Source organism: Monodon monoceros, unplaced genomic scaffold (assembly GCF_005190385.1).
Source record: "Monodon monoceros isolate NGI ecotype Baffin Bay Population unplaced genomic scaffold, NGI_Narwhal_1 Super_Scaffold_16, whole genome shotgun sequence".
Lineage (NCBI taxonomy): Eukaryota > Metazoa > Chordata > Mammalia > Artiodactyla > Monodontidae > Monodon > Monodon monoceros.
Genome location: NW_021703772.1, coordinates 63,878,465 through 63,896,632, shown reverse-complemented (window position 1 = coordinate 63,896,632; position 18,168 = coordinate 63,878,465). Strand labels below are relative to the sequence as shown.

General features: G+C 40.2%; 1 protein-coding gene across 2 annotated transcripts in view; it reads right to left on the bottom strand.

Moving 5' to 3' along the window:
• STK39 (serine/threonine kinase 39) overlaps positions 1-18,168 on the bottom strand; it is a 307,207-nt gene that overhangs the window by 53,689 nt on the left and 235,350 nt on the right. For both annotated transcript variants that reach the window (XM_029224873.1, XM_029224874.1), the window contains exon 15: positions 4,067-4,119. In XM_029224873.1, the coding sequence (XP_029080706.1) occupies positions 4,067-4,119 (53 nt within the window). The remainder of the gene's footprint in view (positions 1-4,066; positions 4,120-18,168) is intronic.

The window sequence follows — 18,168 nt, the reverse complement described above, 5'->3', positions numbered from 1 at the left end:
CCAAAATCCAGTACAATGTAAAATATAGATTTTTTCATTTAGAAAAATCATCCATGTGTGTTTCAATTCAACAGTTCAGATTCTATCAGGAGGAAAAATCAGAAGCAAAATGTGAAATACTTTTGCCATGTACAATTTGCATCCTGCTCCTTATTCAACAGAGGCTTTACAAACTTATTGTTTCATTTTTATTGAACCAAAAAACTATTACCCTTTGTCTACTATCTGAATTATTCTCAAATGCCCCTCTAGAAGTTAGCTCATAACTGTTCCCTATGAACACTGCTCTTCTTTCTTGCCAAGGTAAACTCCAGCCACCATCAATCCTTTTCTATCATTAGTAGCTACCGAGTTAGAATTTATGGCAAAGGTTGAAGACTAGCATTTGATACAACCTTATATTTGGTACAAACAGCCTATGAGCTTGTTGGACTATTAAGATGAGCTCTTTAAATTTATGCTATTAAGAAAATCCTTTAACATGACATTGATCATTTGATAGCAACAGACTCATTCTCTTAGAAAATGTGGTTGGATAAAAGAATGTAGTTTCTCAATGATAAGTGACAGGAGTTAGCAATCTCATAAAGATGGGACTGAACAGGCTGTAGCAAGTGAATATAACTGAAATTACTTAATTGAGAGGTTATACACGAACACGATAATAGTGAGAAGTCTGTTTGAAGACTTTGTAAAGGGAAATTGATAAATTGCCATGTGCTCAAAGAACCATTATGAACCCCTACGTTTTCACAAGGGAGATGACATGGTCTCCATGGCGGCCTGATATTCTCACAAATAGCCCATACTATAGCTGGATAAGAAGAAAATGGGAAAGCATAGCTCCTGAATCAAACAAGCACCTAAACTGAACTGCAGTTTGCTATGCCAAAGCCTTTCCTCAACACAGACTGGGTTTCCCTGCTTAGTCTGTGTTTCACATGTGGTGATTATGTAAGTGGGCTCAAGTGTGTGGGGTGTGTGTATGTGTGTGTACCTGCATGAGCACATAGCTGAAGGTACAATTATCTTTCACACTGGGCTTTAATGTGCTTATCAGCCCAGGGTCTGACTCATAGTAATTACTCAACAAATGGTAATTGATGATGGTGAGGCAGCCAAAGGTCATGTGAAATGCTCCTTACACCCTTGTGCTCTTTCTCCCTCACACATGGCCCTATTTCCTAAATCTCCAATAACAAGTTGAGAGCTGATATATATTCTTTGTACTTTGAGAGAAACTGTGGTATTCTATCATTTTACTCATTCAGTGAAATGGAATGAAGAAAATGGAAAAGAAAAACATAGGAATCTGACTAAACAATGAAATTCCATACAAGGTGGGCTTAAAAAAAAAAAAAGGTGGGCTTATCTTGGGCCTTGTCCTTAACTGTTAGAAGTACAAGAAACACCTTATAAAATTCTCTCAGAGATAAAACCTCTCATAGCATGGAACCCAAGGTAGCATAATGAAAGGCTCCACTCTGAAAATGATGTAGCTTTAGAACATTCAGCCTCACAATCGCCATCTTCCTGGATGCCACTAGAAACTTCAGGGAAAGAAGCCTATTGAATTAAAGTGCCTGCCTCGTAGACACCGGGCACAGAGTAGTCAGTGGTTAAAAGCAACTGGATGTGTTACCACCATCTCTAAAGTATCAGTAAGATCTTACACTTGAGTAAGGAGCTATAATCAAAGAAAGTAGTTAAGAATGGAATAATCAACAAAGTCACATTGAGGGCTAGCACTAAAGCAGTACGGAAGCAAATTAACGTTCCCAAATGATCAAAGTGTACAGCACCTCTGACTATTTTCAGGACTCTTGGGTACCAAATGAGTCATATTAAAATAGCAAAAGGGTTGTGCTGGTTGGTCAAAATGGAAATATTCCTTGTCTGTGTGTGTGCCATTAAGCAGTTATTTTTCATGCATGTTAAGTAATATATCAGTAATAGTTTAGAACAAAAACTTGAAGGTAATTGGTAATTTATTTTTCTTTAAGCTGCTTGACATTCTTAATGTGTAAACGGGTTAAATAATCATAATCACGTACGCCCTGCTTTCTAGATCATTACAGCAACATAGTAAACACAAAGGGCTTGCCCTCAAATGACGACAGAATATTTGATATGTTCCTATTATACACTCAATGATGTATATATTTATCTGTGTATACACCAGAGACATAGTACACATGGTATGCATGCACAGATCGAGCGCAAACAACATCTCAAATGCAGACAGCATCAGTAATCACAGAGGTACAGTGATATAGCTATGGTGTTTCTGAGACTAAACGGCTGTGCTCGCTCCCCAGGGAAGGCCAGCTATCATCAGGAAGCGAGCACTATGGTTTCTGTCTGGGCAACAAAAGCAGAGACTCTGAATCTAACCATGGCAAATGAGGTTGCCAAAGCTAGCACAAAGGGCCAGGTAACGCTGATAAGGCCGTCTTATCCCCAGCAATCCTCAACTCAGGAATTCATTTCCTTGGTACCTTTGAAATTAAAATTGATTCTTATTGCCACTGTCAATCTTACACAATCAGATGAAAAGAAACCCTTAAAATAAGAATTCTTTTACTTACTATACTTGAAACATTTATTATATAATTGCTAGATTTTATTACAGTATTGGCTGCTCCATATCTTTATATTATGACAAAACAGCTTTTTGATAACAGCAACCGGCAACTGTTTAATTTCACAGACTGACTCTAAATTGTCAAAGATTGCCCCCGGAAAGAAAGATCAGTTAGCAAATTCACCAGGGCCTTATTCACATTTCCTTTGTAAAAAGATATGTTTAATTTAATTCAAATATACTGGAAATCATGAAATCTTTGTGTTTACAGGGGACTAGACATCAGGGCCAGTGAATCTATGACTGACCACCTATGGCCCAGGAACATATTTTGTTCGGTGGGCACTGAACTTGAATGTATTTAGACAGAACTCTTTGGTTTTCTGAAGTTCCCACCATTCACTTTGGCTCCTGGAAGCATTTGAGTTTGTGTCTTCTTACAGTTGATAATAGCAGGGAGGTCAAGCAGTTAACTGATTGACTAGCTATCAAGCTAGAAAGTTTCGGGTTTTCAAGATTTTAGCAAATACAATTTATTTAATCGAATAAAAATTTACGTGGAGTTCTAATACATAAAATAGAGAATGTTATTAGCTTACATATATTAATATGTTCAAATGTATAAGACTAATGAGACATCGAGGCTGTTTTCATGTATATAAAAGTCTGAAACCAGAGATCAAGGTGAACAGCCCCAGTCTTAGCATTAGCATCTGTTTTTCACTTCTCTAGATTGTTTTGGTTATGAACTAAAGAGTGCAAAGAGCAATTTTTGTTTAACAACTGAAGTCGTGATCTCCAAAGCCTGTATCCAATAATTAACCAAAATGACTTGAGATTCTTGTGCATACCAGGCACCTGCCAGGTGCTAGAGACACCAAGAAACAGGACATGGCTCAATGACTTCCAGGCATCCAGGCGCTAAAAGAGCAACCAGTCTAGCCTTGAAACTATTTTAATAACTACTCAAAATACTAAAATTATATTCAGCTGCAAGACTAGCACTGTTCCTACCAAGTTTCCTAGCGGTGCCTGCAGCAAGTAGAGGCCCAGATACTCCTCAGCACAGGCTTCGTGTAATCTGAACCGACAACAGAGAGGCAAAGTATGCTACCTTTTGGTCTGATGTCACTGTTTGTTGCTCAACCCTAATTAAGACTGCTACGCGCGTCTCATCACACTCATCATAATGTCCTTTAGGCCCCGAATCACCACGCCAGCACTTCTTTTCATGGTCGAGCTAACAGATGTAATTTATAAGTGCGTATATTCTGTGCAGCACGTGTCACTGGAATTCATGCAGTCAGTAGTGGGTTCAGTTTGGATTCCCCACAATTATTGCAAATCCTTCCTTTCTTCCTTCCTTCCCTCCTTTGATTTTAGAGAACACATTTTTGAATAGCAAATTATAACCATATGCTAGTAATCAATTTCTGAAATGCTCTTGGTAGCAATAAAATGATAATTTCAATTAAAGCTTACCTCTTCCTGGAGTAAACTCAAATCGTATATCATTAAGTTCCTTTCTGGAATTCCTGAAATACATAACAAATAGCGCATTAAAATCTAATGAAGCAGAGTTTAACCAAACTAAATGTATTCCAATTTTTACAAGATGCTACTGACATATAGATAGCATTTAATAGTTGTGGGTTACTTCTAAATACTTCTTCCACTGGAAGAGGCAGTTATGACAAGAATAAAGGGAGATATTGTTTAACTGATTGAATTTACCTTATACAAACATGATTGTATCACAAAATTCCAAAACTAAATGCTCCTTTTATAAAATCTACACTAAATCAGTAACCTTAAATTTAATTCCATAATTAAAAATTTCAGAAGCTTTTAGTCTAGCATAAATAGTATTCAATACATTTTTCATATTTTTCCTGGGAAAATAGTATTTTATCAAATTATTTTTTTTGATGTGGACCATTTTTTAAGTTTTCATTGAATTTGTCACACTATTGCTTCTGTTTTTTGTTTTGGTTTTTTGGCCGTGAAGCCTGTAGGATCTTAGCTCCCCAACCAGGGATTGAACCCACACCCCCTGCATTGGAAGGTGAAGTCTTAACCACTGTACCACCAGGGAAGTCCCCTCAAATTATTTTTAAAAGTGAAACAAACAAGGAAGGTAGCCTTAGCGATAAACTTCACAACAGCACTATACATTAAATCATACAACAAAAATGTCCAGAATAAGATGTGTATTTTGTTGTTAAAAATTTTATCTAAATAAATAGAGGGGGACCTCTGAATGTTATGAAATTGCCCACTGAATATATAAAACTTTTAAGAAATTTAAAATGCTTACATAAAACTACAATAGACACATTATGTACATTCAATCAAAATATCAAATGACACTGGGGAAATACGGAACAAATAAGTACCTAAGATATGAGTTTTCCATTCATATTAATTTCAAGACATAATAGTAAAGCCCAGTGAGTTATAATTAGAATGGTTTTATTTTCTCATAAGAACACTAAAATATTATGAGTAACTCTCGACATATGCTAGAATTAAAGTTAATTTAAAAAAAAACTTTTAAGAAACTGCAGTAGGACACATGAAATAGTAATTTCTGTATGCATTCAACCCTTTGCTCAGCTGCCAAGAGTGCCAGAGACAGAGACAGAGATGGTCTGAACACCAAGCCCTGAACATCCTCCTTCCAGTGCCAGGAAAGTCTGATCAAACCCTTTGATACTCCAAAACTCTGGTAATTATCTCCTGGTCTCTAGGTACAGTGCCCGAATCTTGACGATGTCAGTCTATGGGCCCTTTTTGGTCCATAGCCTGATGGTGGTTCTTTATGTCCTACCACATCCTACGACACCAAGTGTGAGGAGGCCCAGAACGATGACAAAGGCATGGTACCAACTGAGAGAAAGCCCTTCTCCCAGTGCCTAGAGAAGCTGACCCAAGTCTAATACCTTCCACAACCAGAGAGGTAAAGGGTCAGGAACTCCAGAGACAACCAAGCCCAGGCTACCGACATGAGAGCCTGGAACCTCAGCGTCTCCTCTCGGGTGTCCGCACCACGACTTTATCGCTACTCCTCTCGAAGACAGAATGGGAACTAGCGGACATTAGCAATTCCTATAGCTGTGCTTCTTTCAGGACCTTCTGAGAATCTGAAAACTGTGAAAATTGTGAATGCTCCCACTAAAAAAGCAGACACATGACCGACACATGAAATTGCAGGCAACTGTAGATGGTTCAGAGATCATCTTGGACACCAGGGAAAGCAAGCCTGCCCTGGAGGTGGAGTGAACAACCAGTGCCTGCACTGGGAGGGCTGTCTGCATGTTGCCTGAATTTTCTTCATAAACTACAATGTCACCACACATTACACAGTGTTTTCATATCCGTCAGCAGTTCTCAAACTTTTTGGTCTTAGGACTCTTTTACATTCTTAAAAAGTATCAAGGACCCCCTAAGGAACTTTTGTTTATGTCGGTTGTATCTATCAATATTTACTGTATTAGGTATTAAAACTGATAAGTTTTTAAATATTTATTAATTCACTTGAAAATGAAAATAATCAGCCCATCACATGTTAATGTCAAAAAAAAAAATTTTTTTTTACCTAAAATTATTTTACTTTACAAAAGAAAAACAAATCAGTGAAAAGTATGCATTGTTTTCTATTTTTGTAAACCTCTGTAATGTCTGTCTTCAGGTAGCTGGATTCTTATATTTGCCTTTGTATTCAATCTGCTGCAATATCACGTATCATGTAGCCAGCTACTGGAAATTCTACTGTATGTACGTGAAACAATGAGAGAGGAAAAGGCCGATACTTTCTTAATATTATTATAAAAATAGTTTCCACCTCATAAGCTCCTTGAAAGGGTCTCAAGGACCCCCCGGGGGTTACAGGACCACATTTTGAGAAATACTGATACCAAATTTCATCTGATCCTGATAATAAACCTTTGAAATATACAAAGCAGGTATTACTTGTTTCCCATTTTTTGGTGAGTACATTCAATGTTTTTTTTTTTTTACAAAGTTAATGAGTGGCAGAGTGAGGAGCAACAATTCCATACTGGAAATACCTAATGTAAATACAGATGTTCAATTCCCTTTAACTTTTGAGCGAAAACAAATATTCCCCAACATTTTACACGTTACTGTAAAAAGATCAGCAAGCATTCATTTATGCCCCCGCTTTGTGTGCTGTGCATCAGCGAAGGGTGAATTAGGGCTACAACAATTCAAAAAGAAAGAATCATCACTAGGAAAGCAAGTTATTTTATGGTGTGCTTAATAATGAAACGACAGAAGGAGAAAACATGAAAAGGAATTAGGTGTGACCATAATTTATGCCATTGTTCCTTTCCTCTTTTTCTTTTGATCAGGCTTGTCTAAATTAGTTTGTTCTACTAAGGTCATGAGCAGAGAGGTATGAGAACCATAACCAACATATCATCATGCACATCCTTATTCTTTACATATCAATCCCACAAAAGTAATACATACCCAACATCCATAATCTTTATCTACATCAACGGTGGCTCAAGTTATGGAGGTTGCCTAGTCACGTCATTCTTTTATGACTCTGAACCTAAATTACCCACCTTTGAAAAGATCACAGTGATTCATTGTGTGTAGTAGACTTGTCCCATCAGGATGAAATATAGTTGGAAAAATGCCTAATTGGATCTAACTACTGAAGGTCATCCTTTCACAAAGAATTAATCTTTTTTGGACTCATACTTAACACCTTTAATTGAAAGTACACTTACTTTAATTGATATGGCACAAGATACTCCTGATTTAAGGGAAGCTGAAAATAGGTATGATTTAAAGCCAGACACTATGTCTGTGCAACTTTCCAGAGGCAACGTTAATAACTTGAGAGCAACAGTTTCAAGACCCAGGGGACCTTTAATAACTCTTATTAAAAAAACTCTTTCAATCCTAAAAAAAAGTCCCAAAACAACAAACTCTTAAACTTGGTAAGGCACAATCCCTTATTTCTTATTGGAGTATATACTGCATCACAGATGCAAATGCCTACAGGGCTCAGGCAGAAAAATTTCTTTCTTAAAATAGCTAATACAATCACATGGCTTAAGAATCGCTTAAAAATCAAAAAGTACAATAGGGTATTCCATGAAATCTAGCCCTCTCAACTCCTGTCACTCATCTTCCCGGTCTACCTCACAGAGGCAATCATGCTGTAGGATTTCTGTGCATCCTTCCTGAGATTTTCTACGTATGCTCTAGCAAATACACATACAGAGTTCCCTCTAGCCTGTTTAATTCAAGTGGGAGATGGTAGTAGCATTCTATATGCTGCTCTGCACCTTGCCTTTTATTTAACTTAATAATATACCTTGGAATTTCTCCGTATAGGTTCACAGAGAGCTTTCTCATTCTTTTCTGTTCGCTTATAGCTACGTAGTATTCTGTTGTATGCCATATCCTTCTTTAACCAGTTACCAGTCTATGAATAGATTGTTTCTAGTCTTTCACTATTATAAATAATGCTTCAATGAATAACCTTGTTCTTATGTCACTTGGCAAATATGTGAGTATAAAAATAAATTTTCTAGAAGAAAATTGCTTGGTCAAAGGATATATATATCTACAATTTGCTAGATACTGTCAAATTCCCTTTCATTTAAGTTGTATCAGTTTATACTCTCACAAGCAATTTGAAAGCACTACTGCAGGAACGTTAAAGGAGTATGGCAGAAAGTGTATTTAAAACAAAAAAAAACAAAAACCAGGGAAATGTGGGGACTATGCCAGCTGGAAAAGTTATTCCACATTGAAAGGGGGCAACCTCTACTCAGCACCACCTGGTTACGACGAAACAGGATTGGGGCTTAATTTCGTTAAATTTTATTTTTTGCTATGTCCATTCAAAGTGAGAAGTTCCAAGATACGGTCTGGCATGCATAGGGGTTTTCTTTTTGCTCTTTCAATTCATCTGCAAGGGACACAGTGAACACTCAATGGAGGCCTCTGGCTAAGAGGGTGGTGACGACAAACACATGAGTGAACACGTACCCTTCCTGGTGGTGGAGGTGCAGGAGGCCCGGACAGTTGAAGTATATATTTTACAGGATGTAGCACTTTCCTGCACCTCTTAATTTACCATGTCAAGACAACCTGAAAGAGTTACTGCTTTTGGAGGGCTCCCAAACTAAAAGGCCAGCTCAGAACTATTTGCATTCCTCAGCTGCACACGAACGTCTCTTAGCCCATGCCAACAAATATATGGGGGCACATGCACCCCCCCCCAAGAACCAGATGGAAGCAAAACGCTTAGAAGTCCAAAGACCACTCATTGTCAAAGGGCATCATAAACTCTAAGTGCCATTGGCGCTGCGTACCCTCCATCACAGGGTGCTCTGGAGTGAGGCTGAAAGTCAACCAGTTCCCCAAGCTCTGAAGTTGAAGGATGTAGTTGGAGTAACACCACTCAGGATCCCTGTAAGGGCAGCAGGTACAGTGTTTCCCAGGATCCTGACGTGGCCCCTCCCTCCTAAGCAGCAGGGGATTTTCTTAGCCAACAACATTCCAGGTGAGGGGAAAGTTGCTGATGTCCAAGGAAGTCCGGAGGGACTCCTGGACCCCTAGAGCGTCTGCCCCTCTCGGGAGCAGGATGGGGACCTTTCAAACATGTTGGGCTAGGAGTCAGTTGGAGCATCACTCAGCTTGCTTCTTTCCTACTCTTGGCACTGAACTGACGTCCTTTCCCACGGGTTTAGGAAGAGACACAGGACACCTCTCCATAACAGGAGGCAGCGAGGTGCTAAGGAGGTGAGCCTGTGAAATTGTGGAGAGAGGTCTGAGTTCAGATCCACCTGCTGCTTGTCTGGCCTCTGGAATCCGTTTCCTCAACTATGAGGTGGGGAAAATAATCATTAATAACATTTACAACCTGCTGGTACGTGCTTCGGGCTTCACATGTGTCATCTCATTCCATGCTCAAAACAACCCTTCAGGTAGGGATGACTATTACCCCTATTATTTTACAGATGAGGAAATGGAGGGGGCTCAGAGAGGGTAAAGGATATATCCAAAAGCAGGTGTCTGAAACAGCATGTCTGGACTAGATCTAGAACTTAATAAACGTTACACATCGTCTTTGCCAGCGCACAACCCTTACCTGAGGCTCTATCAGCCCGGCCCTGAGACTGCAGGGGCTCCTAACTGGTCTCTCCACATTCAAGCTCATGGTCTCCAGAGGAGTCAGTCAGCTTGTACCTGAAAACCCAGTCAGGTCACTCCCTTGCTGAAAAACTCCATTTCCGTCCCCTTATTCTTAAAGCAAGATTCCAAACCCTTAGCATGACCCTCTGAGACCTGCTCTTGTCCGTCTCCCCACCATGACCAGCCACCTGCCATGACCCGTGGGCTAGCTATACCTTCCTTAAGTTTCTCAGGTCATCCATTTCTCTAAGACTCCACTACTACTGACCAAGGGCAGGTCACCACCATTATCTGCTGCACATGAGAATAAATGGTTTAATGACCAGAGAGTATTTTATCCACACTCACAGGCACCATGCAGATATACACAGAGAAAGCTGCTGCTAAAACTAAAGATGTACAGCAGAAGGGAAAAGGGCCACAAAAGGTGAGAGAGCTATTACTCAGGGTGTGACCTTTGGTAGATGAATGTGTAGCCCAGGAAGAAAACTGCTGTACTTCATGAGATGTGAAAAATGCCAACGTAGCGATAAGTTGCAGGACACCTACAGCGTAAGGCCAGTGACAAAAGAATCAGGAAGAGAAAAAAGAAGCTTCCTATGGCCAGGCCACGTTTACCTCACCCCGGGCTTTCCCAGAACAGGGTCTTTAAGTCAGCTAACTAGACTGCCGTAAAAGCTGGAGACTCACCTGGACTCATCCAAGCTCACTTTGCAGTTCAGACCCTCACCTGCTGCTTCCCCTGCCTCACCTGCAGTTTCCTCAGCTTCCCTCACAGATTAAACAAACTGTGAAAGCACCATGTGGCTCCCTCACGCCACTAACAAGGCATTGTGATGCCTTAAATTTTGAGGCACAAAGAAGTGGGCAGAAAGCCATGGTTCCAGTCCTGAATGAGTTTACAATCTGCCCAGAGAATGACAGCTGATCTATGTAAAATCACCGGGAAGACCCCAAGGTAAGTGCGTGCTTTAAAAATAGTGGCATAAAAGGAAATATCAGACTGATTCAGAGGAAGGAGCATTCCCCACCTCTTGGCTCTCACTCTATCCATCCTTCATACTCCTGTCAAATTAATCTTCCTCTGGGGTAAAGGTCCAATCACAGAATCATATAATTTTACAACTGAAAGGGGCCCTGGAGGTCATCTAATCCATTTCCCTCATTCCTCGGGTGAGGAAACAGAAGCCACAGAGATTAAGTGGCTTGCTTAAGGCTACACAGCTGGTTAATTCACTCAACACTCCCTAAATCCTTATTGATCACCTACTAGGTGTCGGCCCTATCTTAGTAGCCACTCATGGCAGAAAGGACACCCAAACCAGGGACTGAGATTCCTAGATGACTGCTCCTTATTCTCCACCTGGTGGTTCTCAAGCTGCAGGCAGGGGATGGATGCACAAGCTCTAAAGAAAGAAGTTTTTTCCCCCAGTAACCCCCTGCCCCTAGTTAAGAATTACTGCATGCAATGACAGGTGTTGTTGATGGGAATCTGTTTCATGTATGATGGATGTGATGGCAGAAGTAAAGGTGGAGAGCCACCGCTGTACCCACCAGCACCGTGCCCCAAAGGCCTGCCTGAAATCAAAGCTCTCCTATATGTATGTATCTTCACGTACCACAAGCCACGTGCTCCAGGAGTGTGAGAATAGTAACTGAGTCCTATACCTCCCTCTCCCCTCCAACCCCCGGCCTTGCATTTGACTTGCCTCAAAAGAGCCTTTTAGACCAGTGAGTGTCCTAAAAAGTGAAAGTGAAAATTCCTCTCAGCATTATACCTCGACACCCAGAATTATGCCTATAGTCTAGAAAGTATATAAGTTCGTAGCATCCAGAATTCTAGTCTACATGAAGCCATGCAGCATCACATAGCTCATGATCAATCTCAAATAGATCAGGATATCATACTGTTCCCTTTAACCAAAAAAAAAGAAAAGAAAAAAAAAACAAGAGCAGTGACAAACATACATATGCATATGTGCAAGCGTACACACCTGCACACGCACAGACACGGGTTCCTTTAAATAAGGTATCTTGACATACCAAAAAATTTGACCTTATGTGCTGGTTGTCTGCAGGTTTTTCTGCAACTAAAACCACAGGCTAAGGACTCTGAAGCCTCCCACTGCTGCGGAGCGTGCTGAAGGACCCTTTTAGATTTGCAGCCTGCAGGGAGCAGACAATCTGGCTGCCTATGATTTCACACAGCAGACACTTAAATTAGAGGTGTATATGCAGAGCCTTGCATACAGAAATTTCTGATGCTCTGTACCAGGCTGACACCTATGAATAAATCACATGCAAAAAATTATCATAAAGAACCACCTTTCCTGTCTACAAACAATAGTTTTCATCTGGAAAGAGTCCAAACTAGGTTAAGGTTTTGTTCTTTAACAGAAACCTCTTGAAAATCTCCATGCCTGCCAAGAAGAGGATACAGCTGTTTCCTCTCCCCAACCTGATCCACTCTCCAACCTAAACAAACACATCTGATCCGGTTTTCTCCAGTACATACTTTCAAAAATCATGACAGACACAGAGGACAGTGCAAAGAGTAACAAAACAAATACACATGTACCTACCACCCAGAAATTTTAAAATGGTAACATTTTTGTCATATTCTCTTCAGAGCCTAATCATAAAATTTTAATAATGTTTGACCTACACAGTACAAAATCAGTTGTGTTACATCTGAGCTGTGGTAAACCATGAGCAAACAGATTCCTGTGTAAGGGCTCTGCTTCCTGTCAAGATTGTGGAACCATATTTCATGGGTAGCAGTCCTTTTCAGCATTCAGAATGTCCAGCTAACATATTTATTGAACCCACGTTCACCCACAGGGAAAAGGGAGATGCAGTGACCACACAAAAACTTGGCTCACGTGTAGGGCTGGTGAGAACAGAAACATAGTCGAGTTGGAGTTCACGTGTTTTAGTAGCAGGAAAAAAATATTAAGCACACTTCTTACTTAGGGGTTTTGTGTATGCCTCTTGATTATAATCCACTGATGGAAGTATAGAAGCAGCCTTTGTTAACATGTGTGCCTGAAAGTTTGAAGTGTGTTAGGGTTTACTGCAGAAAACCCAGACTCATCAATGTTTTTGTGATGGAAACCTCTCTTCAATGAATCAGGATCCTGCATCAACACGCCAAGTCAATTATACAATAAAAACATAAAGGTACCCCTAAGACATGAATTCAATAAATGTGCAATTGGGCTCTAGACATCAGGTTAAGGCAGGTGTATTTATGCAGTTTGATATAGTACGTGGGGAGGTGGGCGGGGCTGAACGTATTTACAGGGTTCCAGAATGAGTAAATTTGCAAGACAATGGAAGCTTACTTCTTTAAAGCACCAAATGCTACAAACTCTATTATGGCCAAGTATCATCTCCCTTGCTAACTATTGATTTGGTTCGTTTAATTCTTGCAAAAAAAGGATGCAAGTACTTTCAAAATAAATCAAGTATGTAACCAAACATTTGATTATTGAAAATAACAGAAATTAGTTAAAGGGAACATTACACATGCTTGAGATGTCAAGTACTCCAACAGCGCACCGAACTTAGCTCTGTTTGCTTGCAGCTAAGACGAAAAAAGGAAATACTGCATGATACAGTTCTTAATTTACCAAAAAGGAAACATGCAAGGCACATTTCCCCCCCTTGGCATTAATATCACGGAGACATTTTTTATGAAAGCCCCTTTATCAGGGACACTGAGTAACGTCTTCAAATCTACGGTGTAAAAGACAGGAACTTTTTTTCATACAAATGTCTTCAACTATGTGGTGCAAAAGATGGGATTTTTTTTTCTCCCATGTGCTGAAGGCACCATATTAAATCTTACCTGAATGATGGCATTTCTGCTGGGAGCTGAAATAATATAGCCAAGGGACATTGTTTCCTGATGATTTACCTCAGTAGAGGGAGCTCAAAGAACCTGGAGAAATGAATGGCCTACGTGGACAGCTTCCTGATGCCCCCAGAGTGTCTTTGCCAAGTACTGCAATGGGTGATTTCATGACGGAACTCTGGCAAGTACTGGAAGGAGTCTGATGGTCTGTGTGCTGATGAAACACAGATCTTTCACTTGAGCTAAAACATACACGGGAAGCAGAGGTAACACTCTGCTGTGAACCTGTAGGAGGCTGACTTATGTCCTCCCCATGACAGCTGGCTAACTAGCTGTTAAGGCAGGTGGGCTGCAGGCTGTCTGAACTTCAAAAGGAAGCTCTGTGTCTGGCCAAGAACTTGCACATGTGCTGAGCTGAACGCCAAACTTTGTTGCTTCAGAACACAGAAAGGATCACTTTTTGCTTAAAAGCTTTAAAGAATTTGTGCTACTAATCAAGAGAGTCAGCCATAAAAGAACATTAGTAGAGTTGCAATAAAGTGAATAAATGAAAACAGAAGTCTTTAAACCTTAGGTGATCACAAAAGGAGCAAGAACTACGCTTTATTTTCACTTTCCTAAGTCTTGTAATGTTCCTATTGATTTACATGTATAACTGAATCCAGGGAAAGCTACATTAAAGATTAGCAAAACAAGCAAAAAAACAAAACAAACCCAAGCTCATGAACACAGAGAATACACTGGTGGTCACCAGAGGTGGCGGTGGGGAGAATGGGTGAAGGGGGTCAAAAGGTACACACTTGCAGTTATAAAGTAAATATGCCATGGGGCTGTAATGTACAGCAGGGTGACTATAATGAATTACACTGTATTGTATGGAATATTACTCAGTCATAAAAAAGAATGCCATTTTCAGCTACATGGATGGACCTAGAGATCACCATCCTCAGCAAACTAAGGCAGAAAGAGAAAGATAAATACCATATATCACTCATATGTGGGATCTAAAATACGATACAAATGAATTTATCTGAACAGAAACAGACTCACAGACACACATAACAGACTTGTGGTTGCCAAGGGGGAGGAGGGGGGGAAGCATTGGTTTGGAAGTTTGGGACTAGCAGATGCAAAGTACTGTATATAGGATGGATAAACAACAAGGTCCTACCGTACAGCACAGGTAACTGTATTCAATATCCTGTGATAAACCATAATTAAAAAAATGAAAAAGAATACATATATATGTATAACTGAATCACTTTGCTGTGCACCAGAAACACAACACTGTAAATCAACTATACTTCAATAAAATTTTTTAAAAATAATAATACTCTATTGTATATTTGGAAGTTGCTATGAGAATAAATCTTAAAAGTTCTCATCACAAGAAAAAAAAATTCTGTAACTATGTACTGTGACAAATGTTACTGTGGCGAACACTTCACAAAAATATACAAATATCAAATCTCTATGTTGCACACCTGAAACTAATATAATGCATGTCAATTATCCTTCAATAAAAATAAAACAAAATACCCATCCAATGAAGGAGAAAACTATAAAGGCCTAATGAATAATAAGTGTTAATTCCAGTGTCCTCTAGGTTAGAAATGTAAGCATAGTTCTCCTTGGCTTTTCCACAGGTAAGATCTGAAGACAATTATATTTAATGATAAATGAGGTTGAGCAATATTTCCCCTTTTGATCCATTTCAGAGAAATGGCCTACAATTAACTGTATTTACAAGCTAGTGTGGATGACCCTTTGTCAAAGATAGCATACATCCTCAAGTTGGACATTTCTGAAATTACTTCCGCAAATGGCGCTTTATAAAATACACAGTTGCACAGAAAATAACCTTGTTACTAGGCATTTGATAGGTTGTTGATGGGCATCTGAAGGAAATAAATGTATATTAGAGTACATCAGGCCACACTTGTCAGGAGGCTGGATTAGGACAGGACCTTTGTTCAGGGTAATGTGAAAACAAAAATTAAAAAATTCGAAACCTCTCTCAAGCCCAAAAAAAAAGCAACCACTTGTTGTGTTCTCAGACTTGGTATTATGTGATTCTCCAATTCTTGGACCTAATAGGGCTGAAATGGCACAGAGAGCAGAGTGTGAGATGCTTCATTCAGATTAACATATTCCAAAAAGTCAAAGGGCTGTGAAGGAGTTCATTATTTGCATGATATGACTTAAAGTGAGGGCAAATACCTGGAAGTGTTTACAGGTATTTTTACAAAATTGATTTTCTTTTTCAAATCTGAAGATCGCCACGAGCAGGAAGACGGAAATCTGTAGTTTGGTCTTATCTGCTTTCCATGGACGCCCTTTTGAAAACCCCCGTGATGCTCTTGAATGCATGACTCTTCTTATTACTGTAAAGTGGCCCTTAAAACGCAGCCACCATGTGATGCCTTCTTCCTTCTCATCTGATCCTGGCAAATCTTTAAAAGTTAACATTTACAATAAACTTTAGCAACCACTAAATTTGTTCTTGGCCTCTGGAGCACTAATGTATGGCACTCATTACAGTGTTTCAGGAAGAAACCATCCCTTCAACAGTCCCAGAGAAAGTAAATAAAATGGCACTGATGACCCAGAAATCCAACCGTCCTTATTGGAAAATTCCCAGTATCCACAGTTCACCAAAATTGGAAAGACCCGTAGCTGAATCATGGAGGCTACCCTGCAATGGTGCCACGCTGTCTCCTCCACAAAAGGCATATCTGAGGACAAGACTCAAAAGCAGACTGGTGTAATATATCTTATTCCAAATGCTCCAAACAGTCGTTGGCCAGGGTTCAAACACATGCTGTACAAATCGTCAAATAGTAAAACTGATTTTCATGTGTGAGTCTTGGAACCATTTGGAGCCATAACTCAAAATTCAGTGATTTTGAAAAACATGCTGGGAATGTTTATTAATCAACACCCACGTGTGTAACTGCACCACAAAGTGAAGGACTTAGCGTGACTGCAGGTTTCATACATTTTCCGTATCTTAGAATCACTGATTGAAAAGATATACCCAAGGATTTCCTTCACGATTTTTTTTTAAGTGACTGACCTTTAAACCAGGTCTGTTGATCTTTGACAAGTTTTTGGGACTGACTTAGCTTTTTAGATCTCTTAAGTGAAAATACAATAAAGGAGGTCAAGGGGCTTCCCTGGGAGCGCAGTTGTTGAGAGCCCGCCTGCCGATGCAGGGGACACGGGTTCGTGCCCCGGTCCAGGAAGATCCCACATGCCGCGGAGCAGCTGGGCCCGTGAGCCATGGCCGCTGAGCCTGCGCGTCCGGAGCCTGTGCTCCGCAACGGGAGAGGCCACAACAGTGAGAGACCCGCGTACCACGCACAAAAAAATAAAAATAAAAATAAAGGAGGTCAGGCTGGATAAAGAAGAGTTCTCACTCTACAGAAATATTTATACGGTACATCCTGCAAAGTACTTGCTGTTTGTTTTTTTACTGTAAGGTGGACAGACGTGCTTTTCATAAAGGAAGTCCAAAGAATAAGTGCCGCTACACTAGGGAGGGGGTAGGGGTTCAGAAAGAAAAGTCAAGGGGCCCTTTCCAATATGATTAACATATCAAGAGAGCCTCCTTCCATTGGTGTGAGACAAAATAAAATAATCACTGATTATTTGCCAAGTGTAATGTAATGTCAGAGAATTAGTTGATAACAAACGTAAGCAAGCCACTAAATATCCATAAGAAAGATAAAGAGATGGTAATGGTGAACAATCATGGGCATTCTAAGTTAAAGTACAGAATTTAAAAGATGGGCCAGAGGAGCCGTGATGCGATGTCATGTCTTCCCCATGGTGTCTGCCACGTAAGTTCTCAATAAATATTCAAGATATCAAACTGACTCAAATGGTACGCTATTCCTCCTTACCAGCTGCATGACATTGTATTAAATGTAAGTACACCTGACAAAACTCCTAGGTATGGAGTTAACCAACCCTACGTAAATATCCAAACAACCTAAAAAATGAGTTTCTGGGCTGTGGGCATTTAAGTAGCTATGTGGGCCAGAGCTATGATTAAAAGAGCAGATGTCACATTAGGAATGAATCTGGGAGAGGGAAGCGGGGTCTGTTATACTGAAGAGATTTCTGGCCAAGAAGCTATCTGTCATGAGCAGTGAGCCAACAGTCAGCACCCAGGGGGGTGGGCTCAACCTGGACAAGACTCAGTTAAACACGAGCTGTGGGCTCGGCTGCCTGGCACCAAGGCTCTGGGTGGCGGAAAAGTCCAGTTAGGAAATGCTGCTGCTACGGCACCTGTGCACTCTGCTTCAGGCTGCTGTAATGTCAACAGCAGACTTATCTGTATTTCAGTAAAAAAAGGCAAGGGAGCACGTCTCCTTGTAACTGGCTTCTTCTCCACCTCATGTCCTTTCCTACCCTCTATCTGAAATCTCTGAGTTGGTTTCATGGGGAGTCAAAGGGCACAAAACATACTTTTCTTGCTTGGTCCACTAAGCCTATCATAGCTTGGATTCTGGAGACAACATCTTGAGTTCACATGCCAACT